Source organism: Theropithecus gelada, chromosome 4, assembly GCF_003255815.1.
Source record: "Theropithecus gelada isolate Dixy chromosome 4, Tgel_1.0, whole genome shotgun sequence".
NCBI classification, from domain to species: Eukaryota; Metazoa; Chordata; class Mammalia; order Primates; family Cercopithecidae; genus Theropithecus; species Theropithecus gelada.
The window spans coordinates 104,503,447-104,529,243 of NC_037671.1; the positions used below are offsets into that span (position 1 = coordinate 104,503,447).

Consider the following 25,797-nt stretch of genomic DNA (forward strand, 5'->3'; position numbering starts at 1 on the left):
TAAAGCAACCACAGGCAGTATGTAAACAGACGGGCATGTGTTCTCCAATAAAACAGAAGGCCAGTGTGCCAAATGCTGATATAGAACAGGGGCTGACAAATCATAGTTCTACACCAAATCCAGCCCACCACCTGTTTTTGTAAACAAAGCTTTATTCATGATCTACATGTAGCCTATCATCTAGTGCATTTCTAGCCAACTGAAGGGTAATTCACCAAGCTATAATAATGCCCTAGTTTCACAGAAACATGGTGGGGAACATCCAGAGCTCTTTGTTCTAATCTTTCTTCACAAATAATGTTCTGATTCCTAATCTGTGACCTGTGTGGTCCAGCCCTCCAGGTGGGAGGGCCTTGATAAACACCTGGTGCCCTACTGGTGACCTCTCATTGCAAAGGAACAGAGACATTCTTCATCATCATCAATCAACCAGTGATTCAGTTTCTGGAAGACTCAGTACCCTTGGGGAGCTGAAAAAACAAAAAAGGAGATTCTTAACCTGAAAAGATGGTGGCCAAAGACGAAGCTTGTGGTGATATGACAATTAATTAATTTATGCATTCAAATGTTTTATTGTCTACTCTGTGCCATGCAGAAATGCACATGAACTTCAGACTAAAAACACTGACTCACAGCACTTAAGTCAATACTTTACATACAGCAAATCCCCATGTTATTTACAACGCCAAAAGACCTGAGCTAGAACACAACCCATAATCAAGCAAGCAGACCGACACAGACAGAAATGTTGCAATAGGAGCCCCAGTACAAAGAACTCCAGCTTCCTGTCCAAGAGTAGCAGCCATAGGAGCAGAACCTGCAGGCTAGGGGAGGGCAGGGACTACGCCAGCTCACTGCTGAATCCTGAGTGCCTGGCTCAATGACCGTCAACAGTGGGGGCTCCAAAATACTTGTCTGTATTACCATGAATTGCCTCCACCGCTTCTGATAAGCTGCAGTGTGAATGGCCCAGCCTGAAAGTCAGACTTCCTAACTCTCACATTAATGAGATCTTATTCTCCATACCTGGACTGTCTGGTAATCAGAAGCATCAATTCCTTTTACGGTCACCTCTCGGAAAACCCTTGGCTCCAGTTCCTCTTTGGTAAGATCACAGTGATAAATGATACCTAAAAAGTAGAAGAAGGCTTGGTTTAGTCTACGGGACTCACCAGATGCAAAGGGGGCAAGGATCACAAACTACAACCAAATGCCAGTAATAGCAAGAGAGGACTATTTGTCAGGGACTTGGTTAATCCCCACCACAGTCGAAGGCTCACTGCATACAAGTGCTTAGAACAGAATCTGGCATGAGGGGTGCTATGTAAGTGTTCATCCTCATCATCACCATCTCATGCAGCCTTCTTTTTTACACCACTAGTAAGTGTATACATTTTAGAAGATTCTAATGCATTCTGTGAATATGAGAAAAGGTGAGAAACCTAATTGTGGAAATTTAACTGGTCTTCCCCAAGCTGGGTCACTTAGGAATGCAGGTAAAAAAAAAAATGGTCGACTTCATCTAGCGCCATTTGACCTGGGAGGTCACTGACAAAAAACTCAAGTGATTTGCCCAGGGTCAAGAGCCAGTCAGGGGTCTCTTGATAAAAACACTCTGGGGCTCCTGCTACCTGACACCTACCTCTCTGTGGACACTCATGTGGACAGCAATCATGGACCAAAGATGATCAGTAGGTACTACAAAATTGCTTTTCCAATTTGGATGATCCCAGTAATTGTGCACAACACAAAATGACTACTATACATACTAAGAATTCCAGCTTACGAAACACTAATTAAACATTTCCCGAATTTAATGCTACTACTTTTTTTTTTTTTGAGACGGAGTCTGGCTCTGTCGCCCAGGCTGGAGTGCAGTGGCCGGATCTCAGCTCACTGCAAGCTCCGCCTCCCAGGTTCACACCATTCTCTTGCCTCAGCCTACCGAGTAGCTGGGACTACAGGCCCCGGCCACCTCGCCCGGCTAGTTTTTTGTATTTTTTTAGTAGAGATGGGGTTTCACCGTGTTAGCCAGGATGGTCTCGATCTCCTGACCTCGTGATCCACCTGTCTCGGCCTCCCAAAGTGCTGGGATTACAGACTTGAGCCACCGCGCCCGGCCAATGCTACTACTTTCTAACATTTAAGAACGAAATCAAAGAAATAATAAGACAAGTCATTAATGTTTGAAAACAATGACACTGCTGTGGTTTATAAAACAGAACTAGTCATCCACAGAGTGGCTGGTGTGGAAATAGCACCTCCCCACATAATACTTTAAACATATGCTGTCAAGTCTATGAAAAATCGATTTAGTGATCCCATCAGTACTTGCTGGAAAACCAAAAACCAAACAGTACTCCCACAGGGCACATTTAAATGGAATAATCATTATTAAAATGTCAGTCCTTTCTTCTCGACTCCTCTGTGTATGCACTTCACTAACAGCTGGGAAACAATATGCTGCCCCCGACTGGAAAGGAGTAATACATTCAGATCGGTGAGCAGCACAGCCGCCAATCCTTATGAATGTTGTCTCAATTCTCATGATTACAGACAAACTGTTTTAAGGTGACCATAACAGGGTATACGATTAACGCTGACAGTAAGATGTATAACATGACTCAAGTATTGACTTTCTTAGTTTAAGTTACGCTAGGATATTTGTTAGAATATACCTTTATATATTCTTCCAGTTGCATTCTGTGAGCATGCATTCTAATTTACCAGATATACTGAACACTGTACTTGCCTAAATCAATGTAATCTTGAGGGTAAAAGGCTATCTCTTGTGGTATGTTTTAATTTTTAAGAGCTTCTTGATCAGTACCTGGTGCCCCCCACAAACACAAAAAGCATGTAAATTTTAGAAAAAAAGGACAAATAAACAACAACAACAACAACAAAGACAGAGTGCAGACCAAGCATGTGCCATTTGAGCACCTGCCTCACCGTGGCATCACCATGACCTGTAGTACAGCAAATGACAACGGCCTAGGGAGCCAAAATTCCCAGCTCTGCAAGTTGCTAGCTCAGTGACCTGAGACAAGGCTCCCAAGTACTAGAATGCAAGTTCTGTAGTGAAAGACAATGAGTAGGAAATAGACTCTAAACGCCTGTTTATCTAGAAAGGTTGAGACATCAAATCTAACCACAGAATGAAATAAATATGTAACAGGGGCTGGTTACTATTCACGGAAAGAGTTTCAAATGCCTGACCTCCCTATTCTTCTGTCCTGTGCACCAGAAGTGGTGCCCTGAAGGAGGCTGTGTTAAACCTGGAGGTATTGGCACTTAACATATTTTATCGATACTTTCTATTTACAGATCCATCTAGGTTAGCCCCTTGCATATTCACAGCATAATGTGAATCCCTATAATCTAATGATGCTTTGTGTCCCATCTGATTTGGCTCACAGAGGATAAGAACAAGGAAGGTGGGGTTTGAAGAAAACATCCTAGAATCATAAACCAGAGTTGGTCAGGTGATCGCTAGGAAATAAATTTCAAAGTTTAAGTCTGAAAAAAGAGAACTGAACTATGGAAGTCCCTTAAGGCCAGAGGAGGTATCTGGACTTGAGAAGGAGGCAGGGAGATCAGCTGGTATGTTCCCAGTGTAATCTGAAATAAATGTAAGGAGAAGCAGGAGTAGTCAGGAGAAAGAGACAGCTCTAGGAGAAGCCATCAAAACAAGAATCAGGGGATCCGAAAAGTCACGTATGTAAAAAGGCGGCACACTTTGTAACCCACAGAAATTTTGTTTTAACTGATTTTAGGTTGGGTTTTAACATTATTAAAAGAACAACAACAACAAAAAACAAGTCTCAAAAAGTTTAGACTTTCACTGATAATCCCTGAAAGGCTTTTCTATGATTTGTCACCCCTGACTCCCAGAGCCATGCATATGGGACTGCTCTACAAGATTATTACAACACGCAGGTCTGGAGCTCACCCTAGGCAACTCTCCAAGGTTCCACAAGTACAGAGTTCACAGGTTCAACCACTAAGTGGTTTGAACCACAGGGAATAAGTGCACTGTGCTCTAAGCTGCTACGGGTGCCTGTTTTCTTCCAAATGGGACTCAAGGTGCCAAAGTAAGTCATAAGTGGCTTGGGCTCAAGATGTGTTTTCACCATGTACCTCCAAGGAAAACAAAGTCAGCTGGTGTGCACCTGCCAGAGGTACCAAATGTCTGCAGCAGGAAGCTGGAGCTGCAGTTATTTGTGACCCTGGGGCTTTCCATATAATTGAGTGCCTCTGCTCTTTACTGTAGTAGTGAACAGCTAGCCTTCAGACACCAGTGCAAGACTACTTGTGAGCTGATGTGTATATACACACACTGACAATCCACGCTTTCATGAGATCTAATCTAATTATCTGATGGCTGTTTTTGCATTTGGTCTCACAAGATCTGAGTGTGGAAGCCCCTTTCTCTGGTTTTAGAAATCAAATTGCATTCGGGAGAGAAAAGAGAAAAATGGAGGCAAAACTAGTAAAACGAGACAGACAAAGCTTGGTCAGAAAATTAAAGCTTGGTCAGAAAATGCCTGGCAGTACAGAACGAGGAACACACTTCTCTTTTCAAATTTCACAGCCACAGTCACGGATAATATTTCATTGCTTGGCACAGAACCCAACATTTTACACTTGGACAATAAGCCCTTTCTTCCCCAGGTAATGATGAGCTTGTTCCTGACATAAATGGTCACATGCGGTCACTGAAGGAGGTTTACAGGCCTTTGGGAACTCCAGCTTTTATTAAGAGCAGGTGAGTCACCCTCACTGCCCTCCTCATTGTCCTTTATCCATTTAAACTGTTTAAGATACAAAATTTTCCAAAGTAAAACTTCTGTACCCAGTGTAAATTTGAGGAAATAAACTGTGGGTACTGCAGCAGTGGGTTAAGAATGGCTATCTAGAAGAAATGATTTTCCTCATCTGTCCACTGGCTGCTGCTGTACTCCAGGTTCTAGGGGGAAGAGGGAATGGGGGAGGTGCAGGACACCCTGAAGTCGAATTCTTGAACGGTCACTTCCTGGCTTCTGGCCCTTGCACAGTTTCCACATTCTTGTGGGTGCTTTTCCTAGTTTCTCTTGATCCACTGCAAGGTGCTTGGGAAAGTAAAGCCTGCTAGGTTTTCAAGGTATACTATCAGACCTATTTACAGAACATTATTCTTTTGGTTTTAATAACCCTGACAGAAACCTGCCACCACAATAAGATTCCTTATGGATTGCCTGCTCTGTGACTCAGAGGCTCAAAATAAAAGTGCCGAGACATCACTGTCAACTGGCCAAATCCCAAGAGGCGGTCGGGGCCACTTGAGCACCTGCCTTGCTCTCCCCTAAGACTGCTTTTTTTGTCTAATGACCAAACGACTGCAAAACTGAGTGGGACAAAAAGCATTTCGGAGGAGTTCAACATATGTGCATAAGGAAAGTGCAGACTTTTTTTCAGCCAGATTGCTTTTAGGACAGGGTCTGCCTGGTCAACTGCAAACTGCCAACTGAGCCAGACTCCTGGGACAAACCACAGTGTGTGTATGGCCATGATGCTACAAAAACAGTGCAGACGGATGGAATGGAGGAAAAAAACAAAACAAAGCAAACTGAAGGTGACCAATTTTTTTTTTTTTAAGTTAAAAAGAGAGCTATGTTTACTTTGGGGAAAATTAACTCACACCATAAAATGTAAAACCACAACTTACAAGTGTTTCCCTTACCTACTAGAACCAAATAACACACATTTTTTCATGATGTAAGACTATACTTTTAGAATTACATTTTATTTTGGTTTAACAACAGCAGAATTGATTCTCAGCTTATTCCAGAGAACATTTTTTTGTCAGATGTAGCTAAATATTTTACATTTTTATATCTGCACTGTGTTCTTGTGCATATAGACCAAAGACTGAATCAAACGTTGTATTCATTGGGACTAATTTTTTTTTTTTTTTTTTGAGATGGAGTCTCGCTCTGTTGACAGGCTGGAGTGCAGTGGTGCAATCTTAGCTCACTGCAACCTTTGCCTCCCGGGTTCAAGCGATTCTCCTGCCTCGGCCTCCTGAGCAGCTGGGACTACAGGCACATGCCACCACGCCAGGCTAATTTTTGTATTTTTAGAAGAGACTGGGTTTCACCATGTGAAACCACCCTGGGTTTGCCCAGGATGGTCTCGATCTCTTGACCTTACGATCCACCCGCCTCGGCCTCCCAAAGTGCTAGGATTATAGGAGTGAGCCACTATGCCTGGCCCATTGGTACTAATTTTTAATCAACCTAGAACGTTAGCTGTTCCTGGCTCCAGAAGAACAGAGACTTGGAATATAAGACTAATGAGAGTGCCATTTTAAGCATTTACCTTTCCCTTTGTTCTGGGCATCTGTTCTAGCGTTTTATTCCCAGTAAGTAATTTTGGCTATAATACAGCATATGTGATTTTCAATAACATAGCATTATACTTCCATTTCCCCCAAAGAAACCCAAACACCAGTCTGATTTTTAAAGTGAACAGCAACAGTGAAAAAACACTTACCTGGAGATAAAAAGGAAGTAAACTGATAGAAGATTTCAGTGTCCTTCTTCTGACCGCTGTACCCCACGATGCTGCCGACCTCAAGCGGGAAGGTCTTAAGGAGAGCACCAGTAGTCAGGTCGTGGAGCTGTAGAATGTTCTTGACATCATGGAGGTAGCATAAGACCAAGAAGTTGGACCTGACACAAGCTACCCATTCTGAAAGGATAAGAAGGAGAAAACACCTAATGCAATTTTAAAAATTAATGAAAACATATTTAATTGAGCAACAGTTCCAGAGCTACACATAGGACTATATGTAGCAATGAGACTTGCAACGTCACTTTTACTTTTTTTTTTTTTTTTTTTTGGAGACAGGGTCTTGTTCTGTTGCCCAGGCTGGAGTGCAGTAGTGCAATCTCAGCTCACTGCAACCTCTACCTCCCAGGTTCAAGGGATTTTTCTGCCTCAGCCTCCCAAGTGGCTGGTATTACAGATGTGTGCCACCACGCCTGGCTAATTTTCATATTTTTAGTAGACAGGGTTTCACTATCTAGTCCAAACTGGTCTTGAACTCCTGGCCTCAAGAGATCTGCCCGTCTCGACCTCCCAAAGTGTTGAGATTACAGGCGTTTACAGGCGTGAGCCACCGTGCCCAGCCTGATAATTGGTTTTAATTATTCATCTAGTTTTCAACACATTCCTTTAATAAATGACTATTTTATTTCCTCGGCCAAGGGCTTTTGATGACCTAGATAATGTCTGGAATAGTAACCCTGCCTTCCTATTTTGTGCCCATTATCATGCTATAGGAGCTATAAGGAGGAAAACAATAAAAGCCAAATCATGGTTCATGTCTGACAGGATTATTAGATAAAAATGTAATAAGCCCTTGTTATCCACCAGATTCCCTGCAAAGTGCTAGAGAGACAAGTAGTAAGATGAGGTCGATTCTGCTCGTGAGACAAAATCATATAAAAATGCAAGTAATAAACCATAAACAAGGGTAAGTGACTGGTTGGTTGAGGATCCAAAACAATGACAGCCCTAAAGCAAGGGTTGAATTGAGTCTCAAGTACAGGAGTGTGGAGATGGAGGGGAAATGGGGGCTAGCAGGAAAAGCACAGCATCCTATGGGATGAGGTGCAGGAAGACAGGCGACTCCTGGCACGAAGGCCAGAGCCAGGAATGGGGAAAGGAACAGAAAGGACAGAAAGAAGACTGGTAAAGAGAACAAATGAGAGATCTGTTTTCAAGAGGAAGAGCTGTTCAGGTTAAGGCAGATGGAGATGCTGGTGGTAGCCTGATAGGCCATCCAGTGAGCCAGGTAGAGGGGAGTTATTTACCTGTGACTGTGGAGCCACTGTTTGAACACAAGGGCAACACAAAGATGGCATTAATCAAGGATGCATGTGTCTGACAGCTGAATGCAGAACAATGGAAGTCTACGGAGCGGAGAAGAGTAAGAGCACTATTGCAACAAGCCGGGGAGAACACCACATCAAGCGGGGGATCAAGTCTGGGCAGGAAAGAAAATAAATGAAAGGTACTTCCTAAGAAGAACAGCCAGGGCTTGATGCCTGCAGGGATATGGAGAGTAAGGTAAAGAGTTCTCCTCAACTCCCAGGGCTGCAACTTGCAGTGACAGAGTTCAGTGACAGAGCTGGGAGAGTAGGAGTGAGAGGTGATAAGGAAAGGAGAAAACGAAGGGCAAGCACAGAGGTCTGCCTGAGGTAGGGCCAGGTCCCCCAGAGGGAGAGACACCGCAGCAAGTGGAAGTGAGAACAGGGCTACAGGTGACAGGCCACATGTGCTGAACAGACAAGCCTTTCTTGGGTTTCATGTGGTAGGGTGGGGTTCTTGACGCTGCTTATTTTGATAACCCAAGAAACTAGCAGTTCACGTTTTTAGGATGCTAGAATTTATCCACATGAAAAACAAGATGTTGGCCAGAGGGAACTCTGAGGGTCACCAGGGGCCTTGATCTTGGGCTGCTGTGATTACTACGGCAAGCTTTTTTTTCTCAAGTGAGAACATAAAGAAGAACTCATACAACCAAAAGTAATTTGCTCATTCTCCAATGCACTTTTTAAAAAAACCTCAGTCAGGCAACATATTTCATGTGGCTTAATGTTTTAAAGAGACAAAACTATGGGGGGAAAATGAAGTAAATTATAGCCGTCAAAGAATAATCAATCTGTGTTAACTATGAGTACATCAGAATTATAAAACAGACAAAAGTGAGTAACAAAAGGACAAGGTGATTTGTAGACTGTCATTAATAAAAGCTCTGACTTTACAGCTGTACTTTATGACTCATTTATAGGTCTTTTTTCTCAATAGGGCGCTCCGTGCTAATGATATATGGCACATTCAAATTCAACCATGCTTCTCTTTAAACTGATGAGTTCTAGTGAACACTGAAGGTTTCCCCTTTCCAGTCTGAAAATCTTATAACTTTTCAGAAGGAAGGTTATACAAATACATCACCCCCCTCAACAAAATCTCCTAGCATTAACCTGCATTGCATTACATCTATAAGATGGAATGTCACCTTAAGGCATAGTTAAAACCCCTCTTTTGACTTTAAATGGCAGAAATTCAGATGCCTTGGGAAATAGTTACAACATCCATGATGGTGTCCTATACAAGAATCACTGTTTAATCCTGACCTGTGCCTGAAAAACTCCTTGAGCACCTACCCGAAGACTTATGCCACCTAAGTCTCATTGGGATGCACCAACGCATGCATGAGCTCTGTGCATGAAGAATAGAATGCTGAACCTGGCACGTAGGAAGCCCTCACTAACTGCTGGCTATAACTACCCTTAGGGGGACATTCCTGCCTTGGTTTGGACAGAAGCCATCAGGCTATCAAAGTGACCATGAAACAGATTCACTACACAAAGATATTGAAATAAATGGTCAAAAATCTGTTTTGTGTCTTGTGGATCCCTCATCCAAATATAAATAAGGGTCAGAATGTGAACAGAGGGTTTTGAGGAGACAGGTGATAAGATTTCCTCTTGCTCTTGCCTGTAAGTCCCCCGCCCTACGGGAGGGTGACAAGATTATCACCTTCTACCGACCCCAGCCTAACACAGACAGGGTACTGGTGCCTGATCCAGACCTGCAAGTTATAGGGACTGTGCCTGGAAATCCAAAAGGCAGGACAATGGCCAACGACTTGAGAGGAAGAGTCTGGAATGGGTTGCTGTCTCAGGGTTACAGACATGAATTTCGAGCAGGCATGCGGTTGTCTTGGGTCCTGTCCAACAGAACTGCCTACAGGGGTATGGAGATCTAAGTACAAAAGGGTTGAGGGGTGCAGTCAGGTGCCCAGGGACTGAACAGACTCAAGAAAACACCCAGGAGTGCTTTCTCCAGGGTCAAGGGACGTGCAGAAACAAGGGAGCAGCAGGAAGTGCCCACAGCAACCTGTGATCCCGAGAGAAGCAGCTGGAATCAGCTGCTCGCCTGCCACCCCCAAGCAATGCTAGGTTTAAATACCTGCCAGGCACAGAAAGCACACCACCTTGAGCAAGAGAGGAATAGTTCCTTATTGATCAAGGACCTGAACGTGGATCTGCCTGACTCCAAGACCTGTGCTTTAATTCACTGAAAAACACATTTTAGGACTGCTTTAACTCAGACAGGGCCACTCTGTAGATCTCAAGGGGGACTTTTTTTCCTCCTTATATACCACATATATTTGCATTTTTAAATGGTCCTATTTTATCCTCATTCAACCCAGCAGCAGAAATTCACCACCACCAAGTAAACTTCCTTGGCCTAATGGTACTGAACTCCTCTTTTGTGTAAAAAACTGTCCCCAAATTAATGAGTTTTATTCTACTCAAAATCAACTTTCATGCAACAAATAATTTATCAAGCAGCATATCATTTTTGGAAAAATCACAGAGAATGAATAAAAGGGAACTGAAAGGCTCTCTGTGAAACACGACTGATATGGAAGTGACGTTCTCAAGAGGTTAACATAGTTCACAGCACAAAGCAGCAACTGCGATGGGTTTCAATTCGATCTGACAATAGTCTATTCCCTTTTCTAATAAGAGGGCTCTAAATCCACACTAAGATCAACAACAGGGATACTGCCAATAGCCAAAGGTTACTCAAAGGCTTAAAGCTAAGGATTCTAAATCTAAATAGTTTTAAATATTAAATGTTCGTGATTATTACCAGACATTAAGTATACAAAGACAACTGACCTATTTTTTTAAAAAGCAGTACCTTCGAAGTCTGAAATCCTACCTCTACAATTTTTATGAAGACCCTGCATTTCTACATGATATAGTACTAAGCTACAAAGATATGACACAATGAAAACTTGGATGAACTATTTAGACACTTCATTCCTGATGACTACAGGTTGAAGGTTTTTTATCTTGTAACAGGTCACTAGAGAATGAGAGATGCACTAACTTGTTGACCTTCTCATCAAAAATAAGAGCACAATTTTCAAGTAACATGTGTTCTCACCTAAGACATCTTTCTCATGCTCAGGAACAAGCACTTTCCACTTAGACTCTTCAGGATCCCTGAAGTCAATGTTGATCACGCGATAGTTGGGAGAATGGCGATTCGTCTTGAACGTGAACACCGTCCCCTCATTGGTCACGTAGTCATATTCTCCTTCAAAGTTGTCGATCAGTTTTACCCACTTTAGGATTCCTGGCAAGAGACCAAGCATTATCATCTCTCTAATGTTTAAAAATGGTGTTACTTTGTGTGTAGGGAGGGGAGGGTGGATCTTTCTTAACCCTAAAACATAAAGCAGAGATATTTGGGAGATCTAGGGCATGAAAGGGAGCAAGGACCAGTTGTACGCGAATTGAAAAATGCTAAGGAGCCCTTGAAACACTCGGCAAGGTGGGCAGAATGAAGGACCTCTCTTCCCAGCCCATCACCCCCACAAAATCTGGTAAATCCTCTTCCACCTGAGCCAGCCTCAAATCTGGGTACTTCTCTCCACCTCTCCTGCCATCACACCATTCCAAGTCGTCGTTGTCTCCCTCCCAAGTCTCTGTGTTCCACAGCAGTGGCTCCCAACCACAGACACTTTCACCCCCAGGGAACATCTGAAAATGTCTGGAGACATTTTTGGCTGTCACAACTTGAGGGTGGGGCTACCACTGGCACCTAAAGGGTAGAGACCAGAGATGCTGCTAAACATGCTACAATTCACAGGACAGCCCTATAACAAAGTAGCAGCCAGCTAAAAAGGTCAATAGTGCCAAGTCTGAGAATTCTTGGTCTATAACATTAGCTTCCTGCCTGGTCTTCCCACTGTCACTCTTGATTTTCTCAGTATGGCAGCCATCACAATATCTCAATCTTCTAAACTGGTCCATGTTAGTGCCCTTAGAAACTTTCAATGATTTCTCCATTATACTTGAAATAAAATAAAAATTCCTTCCCACGGTCTTGCATGCTACAGTCCTTTCCCACTTAGCCAACTTCAGATGGTTCTAACACTTGCTTCACTTCCTGTCCTTTACTGGCATTGGCCTTTATTAGATGCCACTTTTAACTGGCACCCAGTTTGTTTCTTCACAGCACTTCTCTCAAGATATATTTATCTATTTATTTTTGTTTGTTAAAAGATGAGGTCTCTCGGTTGGGCATGATGGCTCATGACTGTAATCACAGCACTTTGGGAGGCCAGGGAAGGCGGATCACTTGAGGTCAGGAGTTCGAGACCAGCCTGGCCACATGGTGAAACCCTGTCTCTATTAAAAATACAAAATTAGCTGGGTGCGGTGGCACATGCCTGTAATCCCAGCTTACTTGGGAGGCTGAAGCACGGAACTGCTTGAACCCAGAAGGCAGAGGTTGCAATGGGCTGAGACTACACCACTTCACTCCAGCCTAAGCAGAGTGAGACTCTGTCTCAACAACAACAACAACAAGAACAAGAAGAGATGAGGTCTCTCCACGTTGCCCAGGCTTGAACACAGTGGCTATTCACAGGCATAATCATAGTTCACTGCAACCTCCAACTCCCGGGCTCCCAAGATCCTCCTTGCCTCAGCATCCCGAGTAGCCAGGACTACACGTACACAACCTAGTGCCCAGCTCTTTCTCAAGATACAATTATGTATTTATTTGCTTATTGTTTGTCTTTTCATTCACTGTTTCATACTTGGCACAAAACTGAGTGGCAGGTAACTTGAAACATAGAAAATAAAATTTTCTTTGGCATAAAAGGGACATTTTCCAGACTTTAATACTAAGAACTAGAGATGATCATCACTAAAGAAAATTTTCAGTACGTCCATATCATCATCATTTAAATAGCTCCCTAAACGCCACTTTTAATATTTAAAGTTGAAACCACAAAATCCCTTGGAAAAACATCTGTTTTACCATGTGTTTGACACAGATGATGTTCAGAGAACATTTCAAAAGTTCCATAAACAAAAAAGTTCTATGACTTCTAAACTACTAAAAGGCAATGCCAGATCTTAGCTATTCTCCAATTATCTACTTTTAATTTCACAGTGAAATTGCTACACTAATTTGGGTAGTTCATTTACATTCCTTGAATCTCTCAAGGCAATTTTACATTCATTATCTCATTCATCTCTGCAGCATATCTTCATATAATTTGTTATTGAATTAAACTTAACAGGGAAATAAATTCCACCACAGAAAGAGTTCTGTGGTCATATGTTTGGATTAAAACCCCAGTTCTAACACTATTTAGTTGGGTGACCTCGAGCAATCTCTTTATTCCTTGCTAAGCCTCAGTTTCTTAACTGTAAACTAGCAATAATAGGTAAATATAAAAATACTATAGGGCCAGGCGCAGTGGCTCACGCCTGTAATCCCATCACTTTGGGAGGTCAAAGCAGGAGGATCACAAGGTCAGGAGATTAAGACCATCCTGGCTAATACGGTGAAACCCCATCTTTACTAAAAAATACAAAGAAAAATTAGCCAGGTGTAGTAGCCGGCACCTGTATTCCCAGCTACTCAGGAGGCTGAGGCAGGAAAATGGCGTGAACCTGGGAGGCAGAGCTTGCAGTGAGCCGAGATTGCACCACTGTACTCTAGCCTGGGTGACAGAGTGAGACTCTGTCTAAAAAAAAAAAAAAAAAAAAAAATTCTAAAAGTAACTATTAGTACCTTCCCCACAATAAAAACTCAAATTTAAAATAAGTGATTGGAGGCTGGCTATGGTGGCTCACACCTGTAACCCCAGCACTTTGGGAGGCCAAGGCAGGCAGATCTCTTGAGGCCAGGAGTTTGAGACCAGCTTGGACAACACAGCAAAACCCTGTCTCTACTAAAAACACAAAAAAATTAGCCAGGCATGGTGGCACACACCTGTAATCCAAGCGACTTGAGAGGCTGAGGCAAGAGAATTGCTTGAATCCAGGAGGTGGAGGCTGCAGTGAGCCGAGATCATGCCACTGCATGCCAGCCTGGGCGACAGAGCAAGACCCCATCTCAAGAAAATATACATAAAATATTCCCATATGTTATTGAAAAGAATGTGTATTCTGAAGTTGTTGGGTGTGATATGGTAAACATGCCTATTAGGTTGTTAATCAGATTGTTCAAATCTTCTATATATTTACTGATTTCTTTTAGCCATTCTGTCACATAAAAGGTATATTAAAAAAATGTTCATCTAGGCCTGTGAATTTGTCTGTTTTTGCTCATATTTCTATTAATTTTTGCTCCCTGTATTTTGTAATCATGATGTTAGATACACAAAGAAGTATCACATCTAAATAAAACTGAATTGAACCTTTTATGAAGTATTATCTCTAGTGATGCTTTCTGCTTTAAAGTCTACTTTCATATTAAAATAGCTACAGCATTCTCATGGTAGTATCTTAGACCAGTTACTAATCACTTTCTCATTAGCTACGTGATGCCTTCAAACAGGCATTTTCCCCAGCTTTTCTAGTTGTCTTCTGCAAAATGGTTTGTCTCAATCTGTAGTTTATCATTTTTGGAAAGAGTCTGCTCTTTCTGTGCCTATAAACTTCTGTGTCTATAAACTCAATGTCCACCTTGTGATGGGCTGTATTCTAGGTAGTTCCTTTATATATCTACATTCTATTTCACTAATTATCTCTTTGGCTGTGTCTAATCTCTTCCTTAGCCTAATAAATGAATGTTTAATGTTAATAATCTTTTTTAAAATTTCTTTTTTCTTTTTTAAAAATTTCTAGAAGTTCTACTTAGTCATTTTTCAAATCTGGCTGGTCATTTTTTACAGTATCTTATTTATTGCTCATCCTTTCAAGCTTCTTGTTTATTTTTTAAAAGGAGCATCACACTGTTTAAGTATATTTAATATATTCATTTTTCACTAGGCATCTGATAATTTGACCAGCAGCCAGTATTTCTGCTGGCTCTAATTTCTCATGCTGGTGAATTTCTTCATCTGATTTATGACCTTTTTTTACTGTGAACTGCTGATTTTCCTTGAAACATTATCTGTGGAAATTCTTGGAGGCCTGGGTTGAAGTAGCACTCTTTCAGAGATATGCGTTTCCTTTCTTGCCTCTTGGGATGCAACCAACCTGACAGCAATATAATTAAATTCTTGGCATGAGGATTTTGGATCTCATTGGGACAACCAAGTCAACCTGCACTCATGTGATGGCCTTTCTCGTGTTTTAGGAGAATTCACACCCTGTCTTCCCTTACCCCTTCTAGTGCCTAGGTAAAGACACGCAGGTTTCCTTACTGTTCACTCCCGATCCCCAGCCTCTCCACTGGCAAATTTATTTTTATCAGTCATCCTTATATTGACAGTATGTCTCAGCAGACTCCCAATTATGCTTTATTTCCTATCCCCCTTTCCCTCTTTCCCCAGCAGAAACATTCAGGGACAATCCAGCTCATATTCCAGCACTCCTGCTTTCATTTCATCTTTGGTCTTTATGGTTTCCCTTCTTTCATGCCAACTTAGCAATATATTTGGAAAGATACTTTATATTTTACATTTCAGTTGTTTCAACTGGGAGTCATTCAGAGTATATAAACTGCCAAACTCCCAGAAACAGACATCTTACAACTAATTTTCAACTAATTTGAAAAAATGTTCATAAACTCTGCATCTGAGTTGCAATTAGCTTTTTTTATCCAGTGATAAACTACTAACCTCAAAAGACTACTCAGCAGGTGATCCACTCAAAGGCAATTCATCTTGGTCTACATAAAACAATGCTTTAAAAAAAAATCCCCATTCCTTAAAAGAAAAACAATTTAAGAAAAATATTAGCTGGTAATACAAAATTTGAAGAGAATAAGAAAATGTACATTTGCTTATAATAAGAACAATGAAACAATTTTCTGGAATATGACATTTGTAGACATGAAATCTTGGCTCAGTGAAATGTCAGATTCCTTAAATGTTCCCCCAACAATAAAGCATCTCCTGATGTGAAACCTTTATTTCACAGAGTAACCACCTTATGGTTGCTACCTGACAAGGTCCTGGAGCCAGCGATATTTGTTATGACCCCTCCCTACCCAAAGTCACTAAAGTATGCACCAACGGCAAAGCACAGTAGAAATTTCCTTCAGTCCTGCTTTCTAATTAGATAAGCCTGAAGATGTGGCACAAATGAAAATCATTCAAGCTCCAGGAGGGAGGTTCCAAGAGGGCCAAATAGGAACAGCTCTAGTCTACAGCTCCCAGCGTGAGCGACACAGAAGACGGTTGATTATTGCATTTCCAACTGAGATACTGGGTTCATCTCATTGGGGTTTGTCGGACAGTGGGTGCAGCCAACTGAGCATGAGCCAAAGCAGGGCAGGGCATCAACTCACCCGGGAAGCACAAGGGATCGGGGAACTCCCTTTCCTAGCCAGGGGAAGCCGTGAAAGATGGTACCTGGAAATTCGGGACACTCCCACCCTAATACTGTACCTTTCCAACAGACTTAGCAAACAACACACCAGGAGATTATATCCCACGCCTGGCTCAGTGGGTCCCATGCGCACGGAGCCTCGCTCGCTGCTAGCACAGCAGTCTGAGATCAAACTACAAGGTGGCAGTGAGGCTAGGGGAGGGGCGCCCGCCATGGCTGAGGCTTGAGGAGGTAGACAAAGTGGCTGGGAAATTCAAACTGGGTGGAGCCCACCACAGCTCAAGGAGGCCTAACTGCCTCTGTAGACTCCACCTCTCGGGGCAGGGCATAGCAGAACAAAAGGCAGCAGAAACTTCTGCAGACTTAAATGTCCCTGTCTGACAGCTCTGAATAGAGTAGTGGTTCTCCCAGCACAGAGTTTGAGATCTGAGAACGGACAGACTGCCTCCTACAGTGGGTCCCTGACCCCCGAGTAGCCTAACTGGGAGGCATCTCCCATTAGGGGCCGACTGACACCTCATACAACCGGGTACCCCTCTGAGGCAAAGATTCCAGAGGAAGGATCAGGCAGTGACATTTGCCATTCTGCAATATTTGCTGTTCTGCAGCCTCTGCTGGTGATACCCAGGCAAACAGGGTCTGGAGTGGACCTCTAGAAAGCTCCAACAGTTTGCAGCAGAGGTCCTGACTGTTAGAAGGAAAACTCACAAACAGAAAGGACATCCATACCAAAACCCCATCTGTACGTCACCATGATCAAAGGCCAAAGGTAGATAAAGACACAAAGATGGGGAGAAACCACAGCAGAAAAGCTGTAAATTCTAAAAATCAGAGTGCCTCTCTCCTCCAAAGGAATGTAGCTCCTCACCAGCAATGGAACAAAGCTGGATGGAGAATGACTTTGATGAGTTGAGAGAAGAAGGCTTCAGACGAAAGGTAACAACAAACTTTTCTGAGCTAAAGGAGGATGTTTGAAACCATCGCAAAGAAGTGAAAAACCTTGAAAAAGATTAGATGAATGGCTAACTAGAATAAACAGTGTAGAGAAGACCTTAAATGAACTGATGGAGCTGAAAAACCCATGGCAAGAGAACTACATGATGCATGCACAAGCTTATGTAGCCGATTCGATCAAGTGGAAGAAAGGGTATCACTGACTGAAGATCAAATGAATGAAATGAAATGAAAAGAGAAGTTCAGAGAAAAAAGAGTAAAAGGAAATGAACAAAGCTTCCAAGAAATATGGGACTATGTGAAAAGACAAAATCTACGTCTGATTGGCGTACCTGAAAGTGATGGGGAAAATGGAACCAAATTAGAAAACACTCTTCAGGATATTATCCAGGAGAACTTCCCCAACCTAGCAAGGCAGGCCAACATTGAAATTCAGGAAATACAGAGAACGCCACAAAGATACTCCTTGAGAAGAGTAACTCCAAGACACATAATTGTCAGATTCACCAAAGTTGAAATGAAGGAAAAAATTTTGGAGGCAGCCAGAGAGAAAGGTCGGGTTACCCACAAAGGGAAGCCCATCAGACCAACAGTAGATCTCTCGGCAGAAACTCTACAAGCCAGAAGAGAGTGGGGTCCAATATTCAGTATTCTTAAAGAAAAGAATTTTCAACCCAGAATGTCATATCCAGCCGAACTAAGTCTAACAAGTGAAGGAGAAATAAAATCCTTTACAGACAAACAAATGCTGAGAGATTTTGTCACCAACAGGCCTGCCTTACAAGAGCTCCTGAAGGAAGCACTAAACATGGAAAGGAATATCCGGTACCAGCCACTGCAAAAAACATGCCAAATTGTAAAGACCATCTATGCTAGGAAGAAACTGCATCAACTAATGAGCAAAATGACCATCTAACATCATGATGACAGGATCAAATTCACACATAATAGTATTAATCATAAATGTAAATGGGCTATATGCTCCAATTAAAAGACACAGACTGGCAAATTGGATAAAGAGTCAAGATAAATCAGTGTGCTGTATTCAGGAGACCCATCTCACATGCAGAGACGAAATAGGCTCAAAATAAAGGGATGGAGGAAGATATACCAAGCAAATGGAAAGCAGAAAAAGGCAGGCGTTGCAATCCTAGTCTCTGATAAGACAGACTTTAAACCATCAAAGATCAGAAGAGACAAAGAAGGCCATTACATAACGGTAAAGGGATCAATTCAACAAGAAGAGCTAACTGTCCTAAATATACATGCACCCAACACAGGAGCACCCAGGTTCATAAAGCAAGTCCTTAGAGACTTACAAAGAGACTCAGACTCCCACACAATAATGGGAGACTTTAACACCCCACTGTCAACATTAGACAGATCGATGAGACAGAAGTTTAACAAGGATATCCAGGAATTGCTGCACCAAGTGGACCTAATAGACATCTACAGAACTCTCCACCCAAAGTCAACAGAATATACATTCTTCTCAGCACCACATCGCATGTATTCTAAAACTGACCACATAGTTGGAAGTAAAGCGCTCCTCAGCAAATGTAAAAGAACAGAAATGATAAAAAAACAACAACAACAACAACAAAAAACCATCTCTCAGACCACAGTGCAATCAAACTAGAACTCAGGATTAAGAAACTCACTCAAAACCACTCAACTACATGGAAACAGAACAACCTGTTCCTGAATGACTCCTGGGTACATAATAAAATGAAGGAAGAAATAAAGATGTTTTTTGAAACCAATGAGAACAAAGACACAACATACCAGAATCTCTGGGACACATTTAAAGTAGTGTGTAGAGGGAAATCTGTAGCACTAAATGCCCACAAGAAAAAGCAGGAAAGATCAAAATTGACACCCTAACATCACAATTAAAAGAGCTAGAGAAGCAAGAGCAAACACATTCAAAAGCTAGCAGAAGGCAAGAAATAACTAAGATCAGAGCAGAACTGAAGGAGATAGAGACACAAAAAACCCTTCAAAAAAATCAATGAATCCAGGGGCTGGTTTTTTGAAAAGATCAACAAAATAGATAGACCACTTGCAAGCCTAACAAAGAAGAAAAGAGAGAAGAATCAAATAGACGCAATAAAAAATGATAAAGGGGACATCACCACCAATCCCACAGATATACAAACTACCATCAGAAAATACTATAAACACATCTATGCAAATAAACTAGAAAATCTAGAAGAAATGGATACATTCCTGGACACATACACCCTCCGAAGCCTAAACCAGGAAGAAGTTGAATCCCTGAATAGACCAGTAACGGGCTCTGAAATTGAGGCAATAATTAATAGTCTACCAACCAAAACAAGTCCAGGACCAGATGGATTCACAGCCAAATACTACCAGAGGTACAAGGAGGAGCTGGTACCATTCCTTCTGAAACTATTCCAATCAATGGAAAAAGAGGGAATCCTCCATAACTCATTTTATAAGGCCAGCATCATCCTCATACCAAAGCCTGGCAGAGACACAACAAAAAAAGAGAATTTTAGACCAATATCCCTGATGAACATCAATGCAAAAATCCTCAATAAAATACTGGCAAACCGAATCCAGCAGCACATCAAAAAGCTTATCCACCATGATCAAGTGGGCTTCATCCCTGGGATGCAAGGCTAATTCAACATATGCAAATCAATAAAGATAATCCATCATATAAACAGAACCAAAGACAAGAACCACATGATTATCTCAATAGATGCAGAAAAGGCCTTTGACAAAATTCAACAGCTCTTCATGCTAAAAACTCTCAATAAACTAGGTACTGATGGGACACATCTCAAAATAATTACAGCTAGTTATGACAAACCCACAGCCAATATCATACTGAATGGGCAAAAACTGGAAGCATTCCCTTTGAAAACTGGCACAAGACAGGGATACCCTCTTCTCACCACTTCTATTTAACACAGCGTTGGAAGTTCTGGCAAGGACAATCAGGCAAGAGAAAGAAATAAAGGGTATTCAATGAGGAAAAGAGGAAGTCAAATTGTCCCTGTTTGCAGATGACATGATTGTATATTTTGAAAACCCCACTGTCTCAGCCTAAAATCTCAAGCTGATAAGCAATTTCACCGAAGTCTCAGGATACAAAATCAATGTGCAAAAATCACAAGCATTCTTATACACCAATGACAGACAGAGCGCCAAATCATGAATTAACTCCCATTTACAACTGCTACAAGGAGAATAAAATACCTAGGAATCTAGCTTACAAGGGATGTGAAGGACCTCTTCAAGGAGAACTACAAACCACTGCTCAATGAAATAAAACAGGACACAAACAAATGGAAGAACATTCCATGCTCATGGATAGGAAGAATCAATATCGTCAAAATGGCCATACTGCCCAAGGTAATTTATGGATTCAATGCCATCCCCATCAAGCTACCAATGACTTTCTTCACAGAATTGGGAAAAACTACTTTAAAGTTCATATGGAACCAAAAAGGAACCCGCATTACCAAGATAGTCCTAAGCCAAAAGAAGAAAACTGAAGGCATCATGCTACCTGACTTCAAACTATACTACAAGGCTACAGTAACCAAAACAGTATGGTACTGGTACCAAAACAGAGATATAGATGAAAGGAACAGAACAGAGCCCGCAGAAATAACACCACACATCTACAACCATCTGAGCTTTGACAAACCTGACAAAAACAAGAAATGGGGAAAGGATTCCCTATTTAATAAATGGTGCTGGGAAAACTGGCTAGTCATATGTATGAAGCTGAAACTGGATGCCTTCTTTACACCTTATAGAAAAATTAATTCAAGATGGATTAAAGACTTAAATGATAGATCTAAAACCATAAAAACCCTAGAATAAAACCTAGACAATACCATTCAGGACATAGGAATGGGCAAGGACTTCATGACTAAAGGACCAAAAGCAATGGCAACAAAAGCCAAAATTGACAAATGGGATCTACTTAAACTAAAGAGCTTCTGCACAGCAAAAGAAACTACCATTACAATGAACAGACATCCTACAGAATGGGAGAAAATTTTTGCAATCTACCCATCTGACAAAGGGCTAATATCCAGGATCTACAAAGAACTTAAATTTACAAGAAAAAATCAAACAACCCCATCAATAAGTGGGTGAAGGATATGAACAGACACTTCTCAAAAGAAGACATTTATGCACCCAGCAGACACATGAAAAAATGCTCCTCATCAATGGCCATCAGAAAAATGCAAATCAAAACCTCAATGAGATGCCATCTCACACCAGTTAGAATGGCGATCATTAAAAAGTCAGGAAACTACAGGTGCTGGAGAGGATGTGGAGAAACAGGAACACTTTTACACTGTTGGTGGGAGTGTAAATTATTTAAGTTCAACCATTGTCGAAGACAGGGTGGCGGTTCTTCAAGGATCTAGAACTAGAAATACCATTTGACCCAGCCATCCCATTACTGGGTATATACTCAAAGGATTATAAATCATGCTGCTATAGAGACACATGCACACATATATTTATTGTGGCACCATTCACAATAACAAAGACTTGGAACCAACCCAAATGTCCATCAATGATAGGCTGGATTAAGAAAATGTGGCACATATACACCATGGAATACTATGCAGCCATAAAAAAGGATGAGTTCATGTCCTTCGTAGGGACATGAATGAAGCTGGAAACCATCACTCTGAGCAAACCATTGCAAGGACAGAAAACCAAACACTGCATGTTCTCACTCATAGGTGGGAACTGAACAATGACAACACTTGGACATAGGATGGGGAACATCACACACCGGGGCCTGTCATGGGGTGGCGGAAATGGGGAGGGATAGCATTAGGAGATATACCTAATGTAAATGATGAGTTAAGGGGTGCAGCACACCAACACGGCACATGTATACACATGTAACAAACCTGCACGTTGTGCACATGTACCTTAGAACTTAAAGTATAATAAAAAAGAAATGTAAAAAAAAAAAAAAATTCAAGCTGCAATGAACAAAAAACAACAGGAAGGTGTACGTTATTGTCTGCCACCAAATTCTGAAGCATTAACCTTAGCCATAAATACACACTACACATCATAAGCTCATTCAGAATAAGGAATGTGGCTGGATTCACAAAAGTCTAGCTATAAGATTTGAAAAATAGTCCAAAGTACAGGCCCTCACAGGGCCGGATGTTTTAAATGAGAGCTCTTGAAATTCTTTTGCTCTCCTGAAATCTTGTTCTACAGGGCTTTGGTAGAGAAATAAATCAAGAGAAAAGGTATTTCAGTTGAACAATGGGGCTGATTTTTGCTACTCACAAATTAGAACACTGTTGATTTAAATGGAAAACAGGAAAATCACTTTTTAAAAACAAACATGATTTAACTGTTTAACCATTTCACTTTTTGGCTACCTTCTCTGAGATTCTTTTGTCTATAAAGTGGCATTATTCACTCTGAAGCCAAAAGAATTTTCAATTCCCAAACCTCTCTACATTCAAATGTTAAAATTACTTTTTATAAACCTGCTTCTTAGTGGGGACTGATTCATTTATCAAATGAAGATTAGTTTAAAATAAATTATCTTACGCTTTTCCTAGAGCAGTCATACTTTTATTACTTTCTTTGAAAAATCATCAACTAAACTATATTAACTACTTTTCATAGAAAATGCTGTGCAAGCTCCCTGTTAATGGCAGCTAAAGTGCTTTTATACTTTACAAAAACTGTAAGGGCTGGACACGTGACGACAACAAATGCTAGGAGTGGTCAGGCACTGAGGCTGCAGGGCGCACAGGCTGCTGTTGTCCTGAATGACTTCCTTCTGTCTCAGTCTGCCACATGATTAACAGTTAGAACACAGGCTTGGGAGTTAAACTGACATGGATCCAAGTGTTTAAATGGCATTAGGAAAGCCAGTTGGCCTCACCAGCCTCAGTTTCCTGGGGATAATAATTCATGCTCCTCAGAAGCTGTTGAGAAGACTGAATGAAATGCCTACATTTGTAGCTCAGAACCTGACACATAGGAAATGTTACATAAACAGTATTAACTATTATTCCAAATAACACCAGTGTTCAAGTGACAAAAGTAAACTGAACATGTTTTAAAATTAGTATAAATACTCATTTTATCATTAGTATTTTGTCTTTTACATAGAATTTCCTATTTTGGGTCTTGTTTTTATACTGTCTTTTGACGTCCCAATTCTTTTTCGTTTTCCCGCATTCCCACTCTGACACGCAGATTTCCTACCAACTCCCTGTCTTCTCTCTGAGGCCCTCCTCCCTTGTTCCCTTGTTGGTTTGCTTTTAGCACTCAGATGACTTTGCTAAGCTTTGGACAGCTCCTTTGCTTAAAGCTTCTCGAATGTTTATCTCCCCTTTTCCACTCTATGCCCAAAGAATGTTCAGCCCTACCAGACAAGAACAAGAGTCAATATCATCTCTGCTACCTAAAAACAAGAGCTAGGCCGGGCGCGGTGGCTCAAGCCTGTAATCCCAGCACTTTGGGAGGCCGAGGCGGGTGGATCACGAGGTCAGGAGATCGAGACTATCCTGGCTAACACGGTGAAACCCCGTCTCTACTAAAAAATACAAAAAATTAGCCGGGCGTGGTAGCGGGCGCCTGTAGTCCCAGCTACTTGGGAGGCTGAGGCGGGAGAATGGCGTGAACCCAGGGGGCGGAGCTTGCAGTGAGCCCAGATCGCGCCACTGCACTCCAGCCTGGGAGACACAGCGAGACTCCGTCTCAAAAAAAAAAAAAAAACAAGAGCTGCATTAGTCAGAGATGGTGAAACGACCAATCTACATGTCTGCTAAATACCACATTTCCTTTTATGGTTATGTGTTATCATATAATGCAAATTTAATTCCTAATGGAGGAAAAAGCCAATTTTTTTTTGACACGAAAGCATTAAAATAAAAATACGGTAGGTACTGAATACTTTATCAATCTAAAATGATCAAACTTTTAGCAAAAAAAAGGAAAAAGCACAGAGAGGTTAGTGAAAGTCTGGGCAAATCCCAGGTAAGCTGTTACTTCCTTACAGAAATCAGCATGTCACCACCATCCACTTTTTTCCACTAAACTCCTCATAAATGCTGTGACATGAGCAAAGACCACTCTGGGCCTGTCTTAAGGATGCCTATGTTGAAGGAGGTTAAGTCACTAACAACAAAGATTTCAGACTTATGGGTTCTTTTCGCCTAACAATCACTTCTTAAGAATTCTATTAAAAACCTCTGATACAATTAATTTTAAATGTAGGTCAGGTGCAGTGGCTCATGCTTGTAATTCCAGCACTTTGGGAGGCTGAGGCAAACGGATCACCTGAGGTCAGGGGTTCCTGAAAAGCCTGGCCAACATGGCGAAAACCCATTTCTACTAAAAATACAAAATTAGCTGGGTGTGGTGCTGGGCCTGTAATCCCAGCTACTCGAGAGGCTGAGGCAGGAGAATCACTTGAACCCAGGAGGCGGAGGTTGCAGAAAAAAAAATGTATTCAGAACAGGGACTAATGGTAAGTTCCTTTTTTACTGCTATCATCCTATAAAGCAGGGAATAAAGTACCTGACTTTCTACTGGAAAATTAAAGAACCAAAAAGAAAAGAAAATGACAAAAAGAAAGAAAACAGAAGAGAGAGGAAGCCTGAGCCTGAATCTGTGCGCTGGGCCACAGCACTTCAGACACCCCCTCGAACTGATGATATCCACATCTTACCACCCAGCAGATGGGGAGCACTTGAAGGGCAAGGGCTACCACGTGTCATTACAAGTGCTCAACACAGTGCCTGGCACAGGGTAGGATGTTAATACAGGTCTAATTCATAACTAAACATGTGATTTAGGTACTCCTACATTTTAGACTGAACCTTACATATAGCTGTTTATAATGTAGACAACAAAAGTAACCAAAGTTAAATGTTAAAGAAGTTATTAGTATCTTTTGCTTTTGTAATAAAAATATTTAGAAATATATCCCTGAGTTAAATGTATTTATATTTTTAAGGCATAAACTTCCTTAAGTTTTCACGTAAATTTTTTAAAGTCCACATACTTGAGAAAAAAGAGAGCTCTTAGCCCTGATACTTACCTATACTGCAAAAAATATTCAAAAATTTATTCTGAATTTTGTCTATGTAACTAAAGTATATAAGGCAACTTTTTATATATTCAAAATAGGGCCAGGCACAGTGGCTCGCACCTGTAATCTCAGCACTTTGGGAGGCTGAGGCAGGAGGACTGCTTGAGCCCACGTGTTTGAAACCAGCCTAGGTAGGCAATATAGTGAGACTCCATCTCTATTTTATATTTAAATAAAGTAAATAAATAAAATAGGGTTATAGCAAACTTAGGAAACACAGTATATACATACTTCAAAAGAAATAAGATCGATTAGAAAGGCATAGAAAATATAAGAAAATCCAGACAAATTATTTTCTTGTAAGGTTCAGGATTATTAATTTCAATAAATCTG

At 41.3% G+C, this 25,797-nt stretch overlaps 1 protein-coding gene across 1 annotated transcript in view; it reads right to left on the reverse strand.

The window, feature by feature from the left end:
* PREP (prolyl endopeptidase) overlaps positions 1-25,797 on the reverse strand; it is a 134,535-nt gene that overhangs the window by 53,146 nt on the left and 55,592 nt on the right. Inside the window, exons 8-10 of the mRNA XM_025383591.1 lie at positions 11,014-11,205; positions 6,535-6,732; positions 1,027-1,130 (exon numbers count right to left, since the gene is read on the reverse strand). Coding sequence (XP_025239376.1) covers positions 1,027-1,130; positions 6,535-6,732; positions 11,014-11,205 — 494 coding nt within the window. The remainder of the gene's footprint in view (positions 1-1,026; positions 1,131-6,534; positions 6,733-11,013; positions 11,206-25,797) is intronic.